This window comes from Drosophila willistoni, assembly GCF_018902025.1.
Source record: "Drosophila willistoni isolate 14030-0811.24 chromosome XL unlocalized genomic scaffold, UCI_dwil_1.1 Seg141, whole genome shotgun sequence".
Taxonomy (NCBI): domain Eukaryota; kingdom Metazoa; phylum Arthropoda; class Insecta; order Diptera; family Drosophilidae; genus Drosophila; species Drosophila willistoni.
Window position 1 is genome coordinate 8819426 of NW_025814052.1, and position 19606 is coordinate 8839031.

Genomic DNA, 19606 nt, shown 5'->3' on the forward strand with positions numbered 1-19606 from the left:
TTGGATCAATTACACAAAAAACGTGTCTGCATTTCGACCCTCGATTGGAATTTATAATACCAAAAACCAATCTGCATTAAGACCTTACTTCGGCGGGACCAACTAGAAGCATGTATTAAATAAGGACCTTTAAACTGGAAGTTTTATAGGGATAAGAAGTTAAGTGGATGTCATTAAGGAACAAAAATAAATACACAAACTTATATTTAATTTTTAGTTTTGGTCTAAAAATGTTGAATTTTATTTTATCTTTTACATAAATGTATAAATGGACTAAGAAAAAAAATCTGGCACTTAAAGTCGGACACCGACTTTCGAAATACCCTGTACCGAGCAGTAGACTTACATTCATTCACTATGTCCGACAAATCAGAGAATAGTACAGTTAGTTTGGTATGTGGAACGGAATTATGGGTGGGAGGCATTCGAGACTTGATCTAGTTGTATACTAAACCAGTTCATTTATATGGAGACTGATAAAAAAAAAACCCATACGAAAAGCGGTTACAGACAGACAAGGAGGTCGTAGTCGGCTAGATCGATTCGTTTATTGATACTGTTCAGGAAGATATATATATATATATATATATATATGTGTAGTCGTTAGTAAAGTCCTGAAGTGGTTCTTTTCATACCCGTTTGAACCACCGGTACAGGATATGCCGTACAAATCAGAGCCATAATGTTGTGCTCATGTACTTAATGTCTATGTGAATATTAGATGAATACAATTGTGTGTGTGTGTGGTGTTTCAGTTTCAGGGGAAAGCGTGTATGAGTCAATTTGAATGAATGGAATTTGATGTAAATTGCCTAATCCTTGTGCCAACAATGGTAATTTAGCGATCACGGAAGAGCACAGAGTGTAATGCATCAATGTCCACTTCGACGCCCGACGAATTGGTGGTGACAGTGCGCGAACCACTGTTGGAAGGGAAGCTACGAAAACACAAAGAGAAGTTTAAGGCATAAATTAAGAATCCTGTCAATGTAACAGACAAAACAAAACTCACTTAGCCGAGTAATTGACTGATCGGAGACACGAATGCGGATTGATTAACACACAATGCATGGGTTGTCCATCGAATTCGCGCTGATGATACGAATCCACAGCCATTTCGGCATGCTCCAGAGATTTGTAGATGACTTCTGCTGTGCCTGGTCGCACCACATGGGCATCGTACATGGGTCCAATGTCATTGAAGAGCTCGCGTATATCACCGGTGGTGACATTGGCATGAAGATTACTAACCAGAACCCGATAACCTGACTTATTATTGGCACCAGCTCCCGGTAAAGATGGCGGTGGACGTGAACCACCAATTGATGGGGGAGCATGACTCGTAGAAGCGTGTCCATTCTCATTGGCATAAATACCATGGGAGACGCGTCTGTCGGGCTCAGAGCCAAAGAGGCGAGCCCTCAGAGAATCTGGCAAATTGGATGTGGCCAATAAATTTCGCTGTTGCTGATGATGAAGTGGTGCATGATGGGAGGGACCACGTCGCTCAAAGAGTTCCTTCTCAGTCCTTGAGGCAGGTGGTGGCTGAAGAGAAGTGGGTCGTTCTATGCGATTACGTGATGGTTCATAGATGCCAAATGGATCGCCTGGCATATTGGAGGAGCGCATTTCTACATCGTCCATGACAGCGGCATTGGTACGAAATGGATAGCGAGCCGAAGATGGTTTCTGATAACCACCACCACCACTCATATGCAAAGAGCGATTAATCTCCTCTGAAAAAAAGGAAGAGATTCAAATCCCATCAAAATGTGACATCAGTAATCAGTACTTACCCATCTCCAGGTGCTCCATATTATCATGATCGACATAGCCAGGTGGACAGAAGTTCTTGGCATCATCATTCGGAAGAGGATCCCAGGGGTTCTCATGCTGGGCACGTGCACGTCGATTGGTTATTGTGATCAGGTTCTGTTCCTCTTCCTTGTGCTTCTGAAACACAGATAGCGTCGGCAATAGGTGTGGCGGCGAATAACGATTAGACCCACCACCACCACCACCATTACCTACACCACCACCTCCAGAACGATGATGATAATGCTGCTGCTGCTGATGGTGATCCTTCTTGCGATCATGGATCAATTGCCGGGCATCAATGCCCGATGCTCTTATATTCTGATTGAGTATCTCACGGGCATCACTGATTTTCGCTCGCGTCTTTTGTATAATCTTATTCCTGGCATCGAATAGAATTGCATCCGGTTTATGTGCCGGTTTATGCGCTGGTTTCTTAATTACTTTTCGTGGCTTACTGCCCGGGGAAAGAGGGAGAAGATTGTAGAATGTATGGAATAAGAGCAAACGCCATTTTTTCCAGCAACATGAATAATGTCAATAAATAAACGACAAATATACCGCTACTACTTACAATTTTTTATCTACACCTCCACGCTTACGCTGTATTATCTCATCCAGACTTAAGTCTATATCCATGTTTGAGTCTTTAATTGAAGAGTAGCGAGAATTACCGCTTAAATGGCATACAAGTTGAAATTATGACAATTCTAGAACTCAACGCTTTCCCGTGACGCGAAAAAAGAAATTTGCTTTTTTCTTTGGCGATGGCGTGTGCCTGAGATAGTGGTGGATTAAAGGATGCTCTATCGATAAAAGGTGCCAAGTATCGATTAGCGAAACTGTTCTTAAGAAGTTTTCTCAATAGAACAAGCTTCAAAAAAGCCAAAACAAAAATATTTATTTCGAATTTTAAATCTGAACTTTACAATATTTGTTAGCCAATAATTACTTTTCAAGAAATATTAAAAATTCGAAGCGATAAACCTGGGTAGTGTAAACGAACCGATAGTTCACTAACTTATCGATATGCACTGCAAATATAGGGACTATCGATGACACTCGATAACGACAACAAGAAGAACAACAAATAAGAGAAAAAGCTGATGAAAACACAGAAAATAAAAATTTAAATTGAAAAGTTTGCAATTAAATATATTTTAAAAACTTGAGTGCAAAATTAATGAAAAGTGTTAGCACACACACAAATGCACACACTTCATCCATAGTCCTAACTCTCTCTCTTTTTTCACTTCCTTGCTGTTCAAGAAGTTCCGCTTGTGTGTATTGTATATAGTGTGTGTATGTGTGTGTGTGTGTGTGTGTGTGAGAGAAAAAAAGAAAGCAACAGCAAGGAAAACAACAACAGAAAAACTAGAAAATTGATTAGATTTGTGTTTGTTAAAAGGAGTGGGGGGGTAACTTTTGATGGGCAACGCGACAACTAGACAAAACAAACGCCAAGAAGTAGCCGAGGAAGCCGCAACAGAGCAGCAGCAACAACAACAACAGCAACTGCAACCAATACAAAGAGTATCTGTTGTCCACAACGTCAACAGCGGTAGCTGCGTCACAGCTGAGGCTCAGCACCAGCAGCAGCAGCAACAACAATCAGCTGCGTCGCGTCAGGTAAATAACTGTATTTAGGACAAATTGATAAGGAAAATACGTTTTCGATTGTATCAACATATGCATTTATTTTGTGTTTACACTTTTTCGTTATTTTTCTATGTCTTTCATTCAGCAATTCACTCCCTTTCAAAAGACAATTCTCTTCTCTTTCTTTTTATCCTCTCTCTCCGCTGACCTTGATTCCGCGATCACCTCTCTCTTAGCTCAGCTTAGCTGTACCGCACGTGTTTTGCCTTTTTCCATTTACTATGCAATTTCGCCCTCCCGCACATTTTATTTATTGTTGTTCTTGCTCTTGTTTTTTACTATTTCCGCATTTGCCTAGTCGCGCCAGCAACGCCCGCGTCGTCGTCGGCGTCAGCGTTGCTGTCACCATCAATGCCATTTTGTTAAAGTTCGCTGCGCAAATTATGGCGCGTCATCCACAGTTGGTTATCAAACTGTCCTCTTGTCCCGCTCTCTCCCACACACACTCACACACGAAAAACATAGATACCATTAAAATTTTTGCTACGCAATTTCCGTATGAAATGTCATCATCATCAAAGGAACAACAACTAAATATGCACATACACATACATTTCTACAGCCAAAAACTGCATGGGGCCCTTTCACTCAAACACAGACACACAGTCGCAGTTGGGGAGAATTATCATCATTAAACCATCATCAAAATGTACCGATTTTTAATACATACATGCATGCATACATATGTATGTATAAAACGTACCACATACAATCTAAGTACAGCGCACAGTCACTGTGTGAAATATTTGGCATGGCTTGGATAACACTCAGTAGTAGCAAGCTCGAATAGTTTTTAAATACAGGCAAGAGCTTAGCACCAACACTAAAAACCCTTTTGGCGGCGGAACAGAAGTTTAGGATATGTTTCCAAAGAAACAAAAAGAAATTTGCCATAGGGCTGTCCTAAATTTTATGCCACTACTGTTTGCTACATATAAATGAGTACCTACATATACATACATACATACATAGCCATATGAACTAATTCCCGTTCGCCTGCTCTTTCAATCTCACCCGCTCGTTCGCTCTCCCTCTCCCTCTCTTGCGCTCTCAGTCATCATTGAGAGATAGAAATGATTGGCCGCTCAGCTGTTTGATCGTGCTTCACTTGTTTGCAAATATTCACTGTTATTTCACACGTGTCGTCGTTCCGTCTACGTCGCAGACAGAAAGATATTTAGAAAAAAACAACGAAAAAAAAAAAAAAAAAAGAACACATAACAAAACATTATATTTAATAATAAAATATAACAACAGTGGGATTTTTGTTTATCCAAAAGTCGAGGCAATTTTCCAACGGCAAGAGAAAAGAGATTTCTAACACAGGTAGAGAGAATGCTGAGCTCATTTATTATTGTTGTTGTCGCGTTGTTTTTGCAAAACAAAAAAAGAAACAACGCAGAAAAACGCGTGTTTTGCTTCACATACAGTTGCTCGCTAATGTTTCTGTATAGTTATTCATTATTGTTTATTAGGAACAAAAAGTGTTCTAGACAAAAAAAAACAATGGAATTATATAAAAGCAGCAATTGATCCAATCAATTTTGTTAAAATATCCGAGACTTTAAAGTCCCAATACAAGTAAGAAAGATGCAAGTGACGGGGATTCCCCCTATTCCATGTGAGCTGAGAACTTCGTACTTAACAATAATCTGGCATCGCTCGCTTAGCAATTGGCCTACAAATAAAAGGGTCTTTATAAAAATATCTCAAAAACAAAGCAAAAATGATTTAAAATTATATAGAGTTCATTTAAAATGACAATAAACTACAAAAATGACTGAACGAAAATAATATAATATATAATATAATATAATTAATAACAATACCTAAGATATATCTGGTTTCAAATAATTTATTCTTTTTTCATATCGATTTATTGTATGTCCATATTAAATATTAAATTTCGTTTCTCTTTCTTCTTTTCCATACAGCTATCCACCTGCAGTCTGGGGAGTCTAAGCGGTGGACGACGCCTCAACTGGAGCTTCTCGGGTGCTCGGAACTCATTTCGTCATCGCAATAAGGCCACAAGAAAGAGGTGAGAAATGATGGTTTAGCTCAACCCATTTCACGTCTTAAACTAATTAGCAAATTTGGTTTTAATTCGATTGCAGTTTAACCTCCCTGCAAGGCTCGAAACGTTGTAAAACGCAATGGCATCGACCGATAACCAATTCCATATTTAATTCTCACTTCAAGGAATCAAGTCGCAACGAGGAATTTCATATTGAACATCTGGTGGCCAAAGGTGCCTTTGGTGTGGTCTTCAAAGTAAAAGAAAAGGAAACGCCAAGTAAAAGAGAAGAAAACACTTCTTCTCAGGCCAGTTACGCTCTGAAAGTTCTTAAGAAATCCAAGGTATAAACCAATCTACTCTTTACCTGTTTGCACTGTCACCTTACGATTTTTTTTGTTTTATGTTTGGTTTTCTTTAGCTCATAGAGGAGAACAGCGTGCAGCAGATCAAGGACGAAGCGGATATACAAAAAGTTTGCGGTCACAATCAATTTATTGTCCAACAAATCGATCTTTGGCAAAATCGTCACAATTTGTATATATGTATGTTCACCTATGTATATCAGTTATTTGCATTGCATTAGGGGTTATTTTTTGTTTTATTTTTAAATTGCATTCCGATTTGTCATATGTATCAATTCCTCTAGTATTTTTTCCGTAACGATTCTTTTTATTCCATAATCCATTGTCCGAAACCTTCAATTGGCAGCATAGATATTTATATAAAACTTAATACAAATAAGTCTCAGTAACTACATTGAAAAACTAACAAATGAATATTTGAACATCGTTGAATTTAATGAAGAATCCCCGTTTTTTACAATGAGTTTGTTGTCTTGATTATGTATTAAAATGTTCTTTTATTTTCTAATCGACAGTATCCGAATATGTGCCGAATGGTGAATTATTTAGCAAAATTTCACAATTTTCAATCGATTTAGTGCGTTTGTATGTGGGAGAGATTGCACTTGCTATTGGTAAGTACCTACACATTAAATTCTATATACAAATGATTTTGTATAGATTAGATTATTTCTTTTTTTACAACACAGATTTCCTGCACAACGCTGGGATTATCTATCGCGATGCCAAACCTGAGAATATTCTACTAACTCAACAATTTCATATTAAATTGACGGATTTTGGTTTAAGCAAATGGCTTAAATTGGGTGCAAATACGCGAACAATGTGCGGCACTTTTAAATATATGGGTACGAACTAAAGAACACAACACAAAACACAAACAAAAACAAACATAAAATTGTAAAATTCTTAAGTTAAGCGAAAACGTAAACAAGAAGAGGAGCAAGAAGGAGGAGAAATCACTGTGAACAAATTAATTTTATATAAACAAAATAACAAAAATAACATCGATTAGAAAGGGTTAGCTATATAGAATATAGTATTACACATATACACATTAGACAGAGACAGACAGACATAGAGAGAGGGTGAAAGAAATACGCGTGTGAGTGAGAGAAAAGAAAAACAATATAAAGTTCTAACTCAAAACTTTGTATATACATATATATATATATAAATTTATAAAAATTGAATCAATCAATTAATACACACACACACACGCACACAAATTTCTGCACCCCACACCTTGCACCCCCTCCCACATATATATATAAACTGCCACAGAATGAATGCCCGTTCGCAAGTGTTCGATCTGACCATGGAGGGTCGTCAGGTGGATGAGGCTGTGGCAACCATATTCCATACCGTCCTCTTTCATCGTTGCCTTGGCAAATACATGTATACAGGCGATGCTCAATATTCAATCGGCACCGTTGGCTATACGGATGTGGATTGTGATTTCATTGATTTCACCTACGTGTGCTGCACATCGGAGAGTCTCACCCGTACGGTTAAGCGTGCCATCAATATGTTTAGCGAGAAATTGCGATCCAATGACAGCTGCGGCTCGGGCCAAATAAGTTTGGAGTTCTTTCAAAAGAAGAAAAAGAGTTGGCCCTTCCAACAGGAATCGATACCCTGGGAGGTATGGACAGTGCACTTGGATTTGATTAAGCACGAGAGCGAGGATGAGCGACAATTGTGTAGAGAGAATGTATCCGATTTACTTACCGAGAAAGTGATCTACATTACCGAGCTAATGAATCGACATGATTATGTACCAAAAACCCCAAATCAAAGTGAATTGGACTTAATATTCGATACATCATTTCCGGATGTTCAACCGTATTTATTTAAATTCGACTATTCCACATCGTCTGGTTCGACAGCCCCATCCATGGGTAATGCCATGAAAAAAATCATCAAAGAAACTCTCGCAATGTGACGGGACAATCATAACAACAGCAGCAGCAACAACAGCAACAACAACAACAACAACACCAATGAATGGATAATTGGTTATATACCCCTGTACGATTACGCCTATAAGGCAATGAAAATTTTGTGCAAACTATTAATCATTGCGAATTAGCCACTCTTGATTTTGATCCGATTAGCTATAGCATTCAATTGTTCATTCGTAGAAGAGGCTTGGCTTTAACCAGAGTAATTCAATTTAAATCGAATTAGTTTCGTACATACCTGCACACATATACACACTTGTATATAAATATATATCCATTTTATCGATCGCAAACACAGATCCACCGAAAACTAAACGATTAACTAATATTTAGGCTTATTAGTTTTGAGATTAATTCAATTATTTTTTTAGTTTCTCTCAACTAGAATTGAGATGTAATATTAACAAACTACTAGTTGAATAAGTTCCAAGCGATTTAATATTAATAATAATTTACATATTTAAAAAGTGTTTTCGTTTTCCCTCTATCCTCGACCATCAAATCTACCTAAACGATTAATCTGATATAAGTATAAATTGCTATAAATATCGATAAAACGGATATATGTTAAATTACAATGATTAATGCTTTATATTGTATATGCTTTTCGATCTCTACGATTGAGGATCAAATTCAAATTTGCACAAAGTTTTCGTTTTTGTACACTTTTTTCCTTTTTTGTTTCTTTGTGCTAAAGTTGTTTTTCTTCTTTACTGTGCTGTGTTTTTTTTTTATTCATATATTCTTTTTTACTTGGATTGTAAATTAATTTAATTAAATTTAATTGTTGTTGTCTGTTAGGTGCATACATGCGTAAAATCTATAAGAAGAGTAGACAAAATATTTATTAAACAATACACAAAAATACCCACCCACCCACAGACACACACACACACACACTCACAAACATGTATGTCGCCTAGAATTAAATTAAACTAGTTAAGTGTCTTAGGGCTTTTCTCCATTGTGTTTAGTTTCATTAGTTTTTAAGTGGAAAGTGAAAGATGTATTGATTCAATTCTTCAAATTTATTTTTTACTTTTGTGTACATAAAAACTAAAAGCATCTAATCATAATAAAAAAAAAAGCAACTTAAAACTGGAGTAATGCTTTGTGCTAGATAGTTTTGACCAAGTCGGAGAGATGATGATGGCAATAATATTTATTGGCCCGTTGTGTAAGAGAAAGTGTGTTCAAATAGCAGAGTTAAGAGAACGATTGAGCTGCATACAATGTCCCTTTAATTTAAAGCATAAACTGAACAAACTATAGAATAAATAGAATTCGTGGCAAAAGCCACGGGGGATTCCGGGGAGGAAAGCCTCACTGGACCTTTCAGAGTTTTCACTTGCATTTTCTGTCACCTTTTTGTTAAATTTTCATGTATGTCGAGTAATGAACACTGCAATTTTTTTTCTTACTCCTCCTCCTACCTACTTACATATATATATATATATATATATATATATATATATATATGTATATGTAAACAATCTCAACGGCAGGCATATCAGTTATTCATATTCATTTAAAATTTTTGTCATTTCTGTGCACAAATTTATTTATTAACTATGTATGTAATGTAACTAAATGTAATTCTGTTAATTAATTATTAGTAGTTAAGCGAAAGAGAAACAAGAGAGATATATACATCTATATACATATAAATTGAACGTAAAGTGAATCATCATGAAACGGCAAATATTTATATACTTTTAAATGTATGTATAAAATTGATTGTGATTGTACTTTGTAGTGATTAAAACTAAAAAAATACCTATACATCTATTTACATGTATGTATGTACATATATACATATATATATATATATAGAATCATGTGTGTATGTATGTCCGCGTGACACCCAGCCTAAAAATAAATACACAGTAATGTCCAAGCTGTAATTGTAAACAAAATGAAAATCAGATATATACATATATATATATATATATATAGTAAAGTATAGTATAGTAAAGTAATGTGTGTGAAATTCAATAATATGCGCAGATATATATATACGCAAATGTAAATTGCAAATTTTTAAAATTAACTGTTGTGTAAATCGCCGAAAATAAAATATATAAATAAATTTAATAATAATTTCAATCAAACGGCAAAAATCTATTACTGTTAAAGTTAACAATTTTGATTTAATGGTTTATTTTGTTAACTCTTTTGTTGAGGGGAAATTAAGTTACATCTTAATTGTCTCATATTACTCCTCTATGCGTTTTGGTCGACTTTCTTAATCCCTCTCTCACCCTAGATCTCTTTTTCTCTCTCTCTCTCTCTCTCTGGTAAGGTTATAGACCATTAGAGAATAGCGATAATTTCGATTTCATGGATTTTTCTAGGACAATCTTAGTCAACACATCAATTAGATATTCAAGCCAACTCATTAACTCTCATTTATTTCGTCTAGAAATCTAAAATTTGCCAACAATTTCGAAGAAATTAAGAAAATAAATCGTTTTACTTTCATAGCATTTAAAGATCATAATTCTTACACAATATTAACTTAGTTCTTTATGATTAATTTAATATCAAAAAACATAAAAAAATCAGTTTAATTCACAACACAAAGGTTGGTTCTCCACAAATGACTCGAGTTTAGTTAAAATTAGGATCAACATTTATTGATTATACACTTTGGTGGCCAAGTGGTTAGAACATTTGATGCTTTTGAAGTTTGATTCTGATTTTTTCGACTCCCAAGTGAATTGATGAAAATTTATTTAACAATTTATTATTCTGTTTGTTTTACCATTTTTTTACCTTTGCAAAAAGGGTATATTAATTTTGGACAGGGAGCATCTCCGACCAAATAAAGTATATATATTCTTGATCAGCACGGCAAGACAAGTTCAAATAGCCATGTCTGTCCATCCGTCAATCCGTTTTGATCGATGCGAACTCCTTCTAGACCGTAAGAGCCATAGAGTTCAAATTTTGCATGTAGGCTTGTAGATACTGCACAGTTTGTATATCTCGGATCGGACCACTATATCATATAGCTCCCATACAAACTGCAAAGTCACGAACAGTGACTTTTCTCAATAACTTCAGTTCTTTCTGAGCTATTGTGGTCAAAGTTAATATTAGTTTATTAGAGTTTATTATACCTAAAAGCGAATATGTCAAATTTGATCAAGATCGGTCTAAAACAGTGACTTTTGTTCATAACTTCGTTTTTGTAATATATTGAATAATAAGATACACAAGAATGCTCTTCAAAGGAATTGTAGATCTAGGAAATCTAAGATAAATTGCATACCTTAAATTTTTATTTGCTTTGGGGCCGATTGAATTTCTGATTTGTGTATGTGTAATACAAAAAAGAGCAAACCAAATACCCTATCGAATGATGCATGTATCTTTAAAATCGGCTTAAAATTAAAGAGTTTTCAACGCCTTTTGCAAAAAGGAGAACTTTTAAGCCAAACTGTCTAACTATTATCCAGAAATCAAGGAAAAAAAAAATTCCAAGAAATTATTAAATAAATTTCCTTATAAAGTTACTTGGGAGACGAGAAAATCAGACTTAAAATAATTAGATTTGACTATTCTTGATTGACTTTTATAAGTTTTGCTGGGTGGTCTTTGTTAAGGTCTTAACCATCCAAAATAAGACACATAAGACTAATTCGAGTAAGCAATTTAATATTTTTGGCCAGCATTTCATGTGTTTTCCTCCTTTTGTTTCTATTTTGTTGATGCTATGTATATATTTTATATATATTTTACGGGTAGGTAAAATTGTCGTTTTCTTTTCGCTTTCCATCTATTTGCAGCACCCGAAATCTTGTGCGGCGAACCCTATGGCCATGCTGTTGACTGGTGGGCCCTTGGTGTCATTGCCTGTCAGATGCTAACCCAAAAGGTGAGTTAGAAGGCAACAATAATTGAATGTTACCTGTAATTAATGGAGACCAAGATAGAGCAGATAGTGGCAATTAATCATTGAAATCAGTTGGTGGAAAACATTTTGCGACTGATTTTGAGGCGTTTCATTTGAAAAAAGTGAATTCGACTCGAACCGGTTTATGTGACGCAAATCGTTGATTATAGAAAATGTACATACTCTCGGTTAGTCTCTTGTTTTTTCACAAGAATGTACAGCAATTCCACAGTCAGTTATAATAACTAAACTAAACTGAAAATCAACTGACTCTGTCATAAATGCCATAAATTTAACATATCGTTACGGTTCGCCTGCTCGATCGTTTGGAAATCCCTGATTGTTAGACTAATGCCATATATGAACAAACATACATATAGTAAATGCCATAAATCTTAATTCTAGAATGCGAAAAACACACAGAACTTTGGTATTTAACAGTAGATCTTCTTAATTGTTTAAAGCACTTGAAACTTGCAATAAAAATGCATTTTAAAACAAAAGTTTATTATGCCAAAGAGCAATTTAATGATAAAGATACATACCTACCTATGTATGTATGTATTTTGTATAAAATTTAAGTTTCAGTTAGTAAGAAGTTTGGCCAATAAACATCAGAAAGCTACATAAATGACAGAAAAATAATAGTCGAATGAATCCATTCGAATTGATTTCAAACGAATGAGTGACAACTACAAAATGAAATGCATGTGTGAATGTAAGAACTTGTCAAGTCTCTAAAATTACGTAACTCTGTTTAATGAAAGGCAATGAAATGAGTGTCAAAACATCGAAATGTACTAAGGCACTCGAATCATTCGAATTGTCTTATTTTTATTGGAACGTTTTAAAGCAACAACAATTAATTATTTTATAAAAAATGTAAAGAAAATAATAATGAAATGAAGGCTATAAAAATTTGAATACAGCAAAAATTTCACTGCGCGGTTTTGAAGTGGACATATTGGGACAAGTCTTGGAAAATCTAATTTAGAAGGATTTCCAAATTGCCACGAACCGAGAAAACATAAATAAGGCTATCTAATATATTATAAAAAAAATATTATTCGCTAATCCATCATATACACGATATATTTGTATGTAAATTTTAATATTATTCCACTAGTTGGAAAAAAGTGTATATAGTAATCACATATAATTTAAAAATATACACAAAAAAAATAAACATTAAATACTTAAATCAGAATTGGGATTCGAATGCATTCGAATCATAGCAACTCAGTGTCTTGCTTTCTAACCCATTCAATTCGTTTTGTTTCGTTTTTTGCGACTGAGTTCTACTTCAGCACACTCATTCACTTGACGTCGATTTTCAAAGTCATTCAGTTCATTCATTTGGTTTTGAGTATTGTTAACTCAAATTGATTTTTCTATCATTCAGCAGCTCTCTAATAAGCATCTTGTCAAAAAACGTCTGATAATTGATGTTCCTGTCAAATTTTCAGTTGCGAAAGTTTATGAATTTTGTCAAGATTTGTGTGACATTTATTTTGATGAGTTTTTGACCGATTTCTACAACAATGAAATCATTTCAGAAGCAAGGTGTAAAAATCGTACTTTTCCCGCGGAGTGTACAAATTTTTGGGGGTCGGGCGGAACAGGAAAGATTCTGAAAAGGTTCGGGACGTTTGATCCTCCGATTCAAAAATCAATAATCGTACAGATAATTTTTGTTTAATAAAGGTAGACGCTAAAAATTTTCCGTTAATTGAACATTTTTAGCATTCCAAACTAACTAGCAGATTGTCCAAATCTTTAATACAACATATCCGTGAACGATCGTGAATATTTGTTCAAATCAAAGGAATTTTTATACCCTTGCAAAAAGGGTATATTAATTTTGGTCAGAAGTGTGCAACGCATAGAAGGAAGCATCTCCGACCATATAAAGTATATATATTCTTGATCAGCACGACGAGGCGAGTTCAAATAGCCATGTCCGTCCGTCCGTCCGTCCGTCTGGATCAACGCAAACTCCTCCTAGACCGTTGGAGCTACAGAGCTGAAATTTTGCATGTAGGCTTGTATATACTGCAGGCGTTGTATATCTGGGATCAGCCGGATCGGATCACTATATCATATAGCTCCCATACAAATGACAAAGTCACGAACAGTGACTTTTCTCAATAACTTCGTTATTATCTGAGCTATTGTCATGAAATTTAATATCGGGTAACTGTATCATATAGCTCCCAGTGACTTTGATCAATATCTTCGTTATTTCCACTTTTATGGTTGCAAGGGTATACAAACTTTGACGCGGTCGAAGTTAGCCCCGGCCCTCTGGTTTTTTCTACTTAAAAAATTTGAAATGTTTTGAATATAAAAAATTATTGGAAAATAAAAAAAAATGTGAAATCTACAGTTGCAAGCTTTGTCATTCCTGTTTTCGCTTCGTGTAGTTGGAATTCCCAATTAGTTTTAGCGTTCATGAAATGGTATGGTTGTTAGAACTCTCTTCTCTAGCAAAATCTATGCCTGGGACAGCATTTGAAAGTTCTCCTGTTCATCCTTTTATTCTCCCTAATATTTTAAAATCTTTTTATTATTGTTTAGTATGGGATATACATAGTTACAACTATCACACCCAACTATTTTTAACAACCTACCAACTACCAACTATGGCCATCAGCTTAAACGGAAATTACATCCATATGCTTGCATGGGTTTTGAACCAGGATCCTCGTTGTTCAGTTGTTCAGGATTAGAACAAGACATATATATATATGTACATAAATTTTTTTTTTTCTTGATGGGTAATGAGTTATAGAAATCTTAAGCCATAAACTCTTTTTTATGGTGGCATCCTTGGTTGGCAGGGTTTTTTGGAACCTGTTTCAAAATTATCATTTGAAAACGAAGAGTTATTAAAATTCTATTTTTTCTTCAATTAAAAACAAATAAAAGTTTCAAAAGCAAATAAATTAGTTTTGTTACGAGGGCTTTTCAACAAGTTCTTGGCTTCCGTAGTTAATCCCAAACTCAAAAGGTATCCTGCTAGCGGAAAGGATAACTTGACGCAGGTTGGACTGATATTTAAATTTAACCCGGCGTTAGATTCAGCATTAAAGTAATTCTGTTCCCGACCTCAATCAGAATTAAAGTTTTTTTTTTGTCGAATGGCGGCCGATCAAAAAAGAAAATCTGTTTTAACTTATTTTTTTTTTTATTTTTAAAAAAAGGAAAAAAACCCCAAAACTTAGATTGGGGTCGGAACCAGAACTATGGATATTCTACGTCGATTGCATTTATTTCACTAAAATCGATTTAGAATTACGGGCTGTATCCTTGCCGTCAGCTCAAGAAAAGGGACTTCGAGCAAAACGCGTTTGAAGTTTGTTTTACATGAGAAGCACATTGCCTCACAAAAAGCGTCATATCTTCGAAAGTATTTAGAATTTCAAATAAGCCTTTTGGGACGAATTCCTCAAAACTAATAGACCATTTTCATAAAATGTCGAAACCAACGGGAAATTTTAAAAATATTTCAGTACAGTTGGAAGAGGAATAGCAGCAAATCGTTTTTGGGATGGGATGGGCAGCAAAACTTTTCTGATCACATTCGAATCATAAATAAACTCTTTCTCATCCGTCTTCATGAGCTACTTTAAAGCTTTTCATTCAATCAGTTTCGACTTCTTTTTGAGTGATAATTTTAATGATAAACGACAAGTTTTATCGATTTTAGAATAATATTTTTGTTTACATCTTTCTTCTTTTTTAAGTAAGATTTAACAAGGTGATTTCTGTTCTGGGTGATTGGTCATGGCTTATAATCGGCATACAATTTGTCACTGAAAATCAAATATCGATGCTGTTATCGATAACAATTAAAACTCGTGTGTGTGTTTTTTTTCATTTTTTTCGCTGTTTTTTTTTATTTAAGAATTTTCTCAGTCTATATAAAATCATACATATCTATGCATATATATATACACATATATATATCTCGATACGTACATGTGTGTTGTATTATATATACATATATATATGTATATATATATACATATGCGTATATATATATGTTATAACACTATTTGTTAAATGTTAAAATTCACACGAATTAGAAAATACAAAAAAAAGTATATATATATATATATATTCTTTATATATATCGAGAGTTTGCATTATAATATTAAATCAAGGCTGTTGGGAATTTTAAGGGAGTTTCCTTTGTTGTTGTTGTTGTTTTTGCAGTAGTGAGTGGTTAATGGGGCTGGGTGGTTATCGGGGAGGTCGGAATTATTGTAATCGGTGATCGTTGATAGTTCAAGATCGTTGTTGCAAATGACTAAAATTTAATTAAATTAACATTAATTAAATTAGAATTATAAGTATTACGTTTTGCATGCCATCTTAGCGGTTTGTCTCCTGTCCTGGTTGTTGTTTGTTTTTGTTTTTTGTTTGTTTTGTTTTTGTTGCTGCTATTTCTACGGATTTGATTGGATATATTTATATATGTTTTGCTTGCTCTGGATTAAGTGAAAAGTTGGGCGGGCCGGGTACACAGTGAAAGGGAGAGAGAGAGAGAGTGTGTGAGGGGGGATGCGAATGCGTCGTCTTCGATTTATAACTAAGAAATACCACTAACTATTATGGGGGAGGGAGGGAGAAAAGGCGTTTGGTAAAGGGAGGGGCTTGGAGTGTTATTTTTTCATCTAGTTAGAGGCATTCTCCTTGGACTCGCTGCTTTCATCAGACTCCTTGGATTCACCAGATGAGGAATCTTCAGCCTTGGAGGATTCAGATTTGTCAAGCGATGACTTCTCTTCCGATGACTTCTTCTTGGGCTCCTCCAGGGCGAGGGCGGCCTCAGCGGGCTTGGGTTCGGCTATGGGAGAGGAGGCGGTGATGGGCTCATCGATTTTCTTGGGCTCAGCAGCGGCAATTTCGGCTGGCTTCTTCTCTTCGGCCAACTTAATCTCTGGCTTGGGCTTCTCTTCTAATTCCTTTTCCTCACTGGCGGGCTGCTTCTCGATGGCCTTTAGGACTGGCAAGGATTCGGGAGCTGTTTCTGTGTTCTTTTGCTGTTCCACTGGCTGGATGGGCTGGTTTCCCTTCTCAACAGACTTGGCCTGAGCGGCCAGGGCAGCGGGAGCAGCAGCTGGTGTCAACTTCTTTTCGGCATTCTCTGGAGCAGAGGGGGCAATCACTTGAATGTTGCTCTCGGTGGGCTTGGCATCAATTGGAGTAGCAGCAGGGGCAGCAGGTGCGGGGGCAGGGGCGTCGGTCACAACGGCAGCTGGAGACAATTCAGGCTTCTTTTGTTCCTTCTCCTTTTCCAATTGCTGTTGCTGCTGTTCAATCTCATTGATGCGTTCCTGACGGGCAGGCTGCTGTTCCTTCTCCTTCTCTGGCTCGGCGGCGGCGGCGGCAACTTCAAGGGGAACAACTGGTGTTAGGGTTTCCGTCGATTTGGCCTCGATTTTGGGTTCCAGAGGCTTGGCTTCTTCGACCGATTGCTTTTGTACCTCCGAATTGGCAGCAGGAGCAGCGGCAGCTTCTACGAGGGGAATGGCTTTTGGTGCCTCCACTGGTTTATCGTCATCTTTTTCGGCCTCGGTTGGCAAGGACTTGGCTTCCTCAACACCTGGAGTGGCAACTGGAGTTGGCAGAGCAGCGGGAATGGCGGCAGCAGCAGGAGCTGGAGCGGGAGCAGCAGCAGCAGCAACAACGGCGGGCAATTTCTTCTCAGCGGGCTTTGTCTCTTCGGGGATCAACTTCTTTTCGGGGATGGCTGGAGCGGTCTCAACATCGGGAGCACTTGATTTCAATTCGGGCTCAGCGGCAGCGGGAGCAGCTGGAGCTGGAGCAGCCTCAGGTGCTGGTGCTGGGGCCGACTTGGGCTCCACTTTCGACTGTGGCTCGATGGACTTGATTGGGGCGGGCTCAATGGGACTGGTTTGGACCGTCTTGCTTAGCAGTTCAGCTTTCGAGCCGGCATCTGGCTGTATGGCGACCTCCTCATCGGGCACAGGGAGAGACCAGACGCCAACTAGGCAAACGGCGGCCACTAATATCAATTGACACTTCATGCTAAAAAGAAAACATAAATTACTTTACTTAATACATTGGAATGGAACACTAAAGGCAAATAATGATCGAGTTAAGTCGTATGGAATGAATGGAATGGAACAATGTTGCATGTCCTTCCCAATCGTTACACTTGGCCTTGTAACATTTGTTCCGTATCGTTTCGATTCGTTCCTCGTTCCATTTCGTTACGTTCCAATTCCCTTGTTTTTTGATGCTTGTCATGCCAATTAAGCGGCGCCCCAGTCAAAAAGGTCAGACATCAGACCAAGTATCTATCTATGTACTATGTAGGTGTATGTGGGTGAGTGACAGGGCACTGGGTGGGCAGCGGGGAGGGGGACTGGGAATGTGGACATGCAAATAGTTTTGCTAGATGGCAATTGAAAATTATTACAACATCACTTGATTGTCAGTTGACGTTTGCCAATTCCATCTCGCAACATATGGAAACGTTTTTATTTTTAATTCGATTAAATCAAATCTTGGCGCTCTTTTGAAAGAATTGACGGAAATTTACAATTGACAATTGAATTGCTGAATCGGATTGTCGGCTCTCGACTGTCGGCCGAGCGCAACAGCAGTTCGTAGACCTAGTCAACCCAGTTTAACCCACACACACACACACACACACACACACACTCAATACACACGTCTATAATACTCTTCCTTTTCCTTTTCTGTCAATCTATTTCGAAATGTGCAAGTTCAGAAAGAAATCACTTGCCACTAAGGTCAACTGAACCAACCTAAATGTATATAGTATATAATCTAATCTCTCTTCGATCCCTAGAAAATGTCTTAAAAGTTTTTACAGATACCGGAAATATCGACTAATCAATTAAAGGCCCGAAAAATCAGTTTCGAATTCAGCTAAATACAAATACTTACTGATTGTTAATATAACTACTTTTGATTCTAAAATATAGACTATCTTCTGTGAATTTTGTATTCAAGGACTTTTTTTTTTTGTTTTTGAATATGTATATTATTAAAACTTTGATTTCAAAATATCTAATATCTATATTTGTTTATTTAGCTTTTTGCTGATTAGATTAAAAACATGAATAAGGCATTAAGTTTTTAATTTAATCTCTGTTTAATCTAATTAAATTATATATGCATCTCTATATAGATGTATTTTGGCAGACTTGGATTAACTGTTATTGTGTCTGCTGAAGTAGTTTTAAATTTGCATAAATTGTATGTATGTATTTGCATGTGTTTTTTAATGATTCTTTGCAAATTTTTTTTATTCTTCTTTTTGTTTCAAAATTTGCAAATTTAAAAGTGATTTCCTTTTTCTTTATCAAGATTACGGTATTTTCTGTTTTCTGAACTACAAGTTTTTTGCCTCTCGCTCTCCCCAAAATGGAATTGTGCATTCCTAAGATTTGGTGGGGATATTTCTGCATTATGCAAGAGTCTCTCACATGAAACTCGTTTAACAAACTAAGAAACTAAAGAAAGGCAAAAAAAAAAACGACTCTCTGAAGGGGGTGGTGGGGGTGGAAGGGGTCGCTTACCTGTGCGAATTTGAAGCAGCTGAGGTTTTGGATTGAACAAGAAAAGATTGTTTGGTGTTTGTTTCTTTTTTGTATTTTTTTTTTGTTTTTGTTTTAGTTTAGTCTAGTTTTGTTTAAACTTTGAAGTGGGCACCGTTTGTTTTATTTTGTGTGTGTTTCCTTTCGAATGCGTTTGATATTGTGTATCTTAAAGATACTGTGTGTGTGGTTTTTTTTTTCTGTTTATTTGCAATTTGATTTCGTAGAGTTCTTGAGTATTAAGAGTTTGACACGCGCACAAAAAAATAAATGTTTGAAAAAAATGATTG

The 19606-nt window shown here is 36.2% G+C and overlaps 4 protein-coding genes across 4 annotated transcripts in view; 2 read left to right on the forward strand and 2 right to left on the reverse strand.

The window, feature by feature from the left end:
* Window positions 1-210: 210 nt before the first annotated feature.
* On the reverse strand, window positions 211-2602 carry LOC6648728. Its single transcript, XM_002071795.4, has 4 exons — window positions 2390-2602; window positions 1797-2272; window positions 1013-1736; window positions 211-938 (listed from the first exon to the last, which is right to left on the reverse strand). The coding sequence occupies exons 1-4, from the start codon at window positions 2452-2454 to the stop codon at window positions 839-841; spliced, it is 1365 nt and encodes a 454-aa protein (XP_002071831.2). The 5' UTR covers window positions 2455-2602; the 3' UTR covers window positions 211-838.
* A 547-nt stretch (window positions 2603-3149) lies between these two features.
* Window positions 3150-19606, forward strand: part of LOC6648729 (serine/threonine-protein kinase S6KL) — a 28092-nt gene continuing 11635 nt past the window's right edge. The window contains exons 1-7 of the mRNA XM_023179467.1: window positions 3150-3444; window positions 5409-5515; window positions 5592-5835; window positions 5913-6036; window positions 6372-6470; window positions 6546-6704; window positions 11612-11700. Of these exons, the coding sequence (XP_023035235.1) occupies window positions 3244-3444; window positions 5409-5515; window positions 5592-5835; window positions 5913-6036; window positions 6372-6470; window positions 6546-6704; window positions 11612-11700 (1023 nt within the window). The 5' untranslated portion in view covers window positions 3150-3243. The remainder of the gene's footprint in view (window positions 3445-5408; window positions 5516-5591; window positions 5836-5912; window positions 6037-6371; window positions 6471-6545; window positions 6705-11611; window positions 11701-19606) is intronic.
* Window positions 7038-8476, forward strand: LOC26529580 (autophagy-related protein 101). Its single transcript, XM_015177260.3, has one exon. It carries the CDS (start codon window positions 7142-7144, stop codon window positions 7799-7801), a length of 660 nt encoding a protein of 219 aa, XP_015032746.1. The 5' UTR covers window positions 7038-7141; the 3' UTR covers window positions 7802-8476.
* LOC6648730 (protein bangles and beads) lies at window positions 16081-19389 on the reverse strand. Its single transcript, XM_002071797.4, has 2 exons — window positions 19299-19389; window positions 16081-17775 (listed from the first exon to the last, which is right to left on the reverse strand). Exon 2 carries the CDS (start codon window positions 17772-17774, stop codon window positions 16398-16400), a length of 1377 nt encoding a protein of 458 aa, XP_002071833.1. The 5' UTR covers window position 17775; window positions 19299-19389; the 3' UTR covers window positions 16081-16397.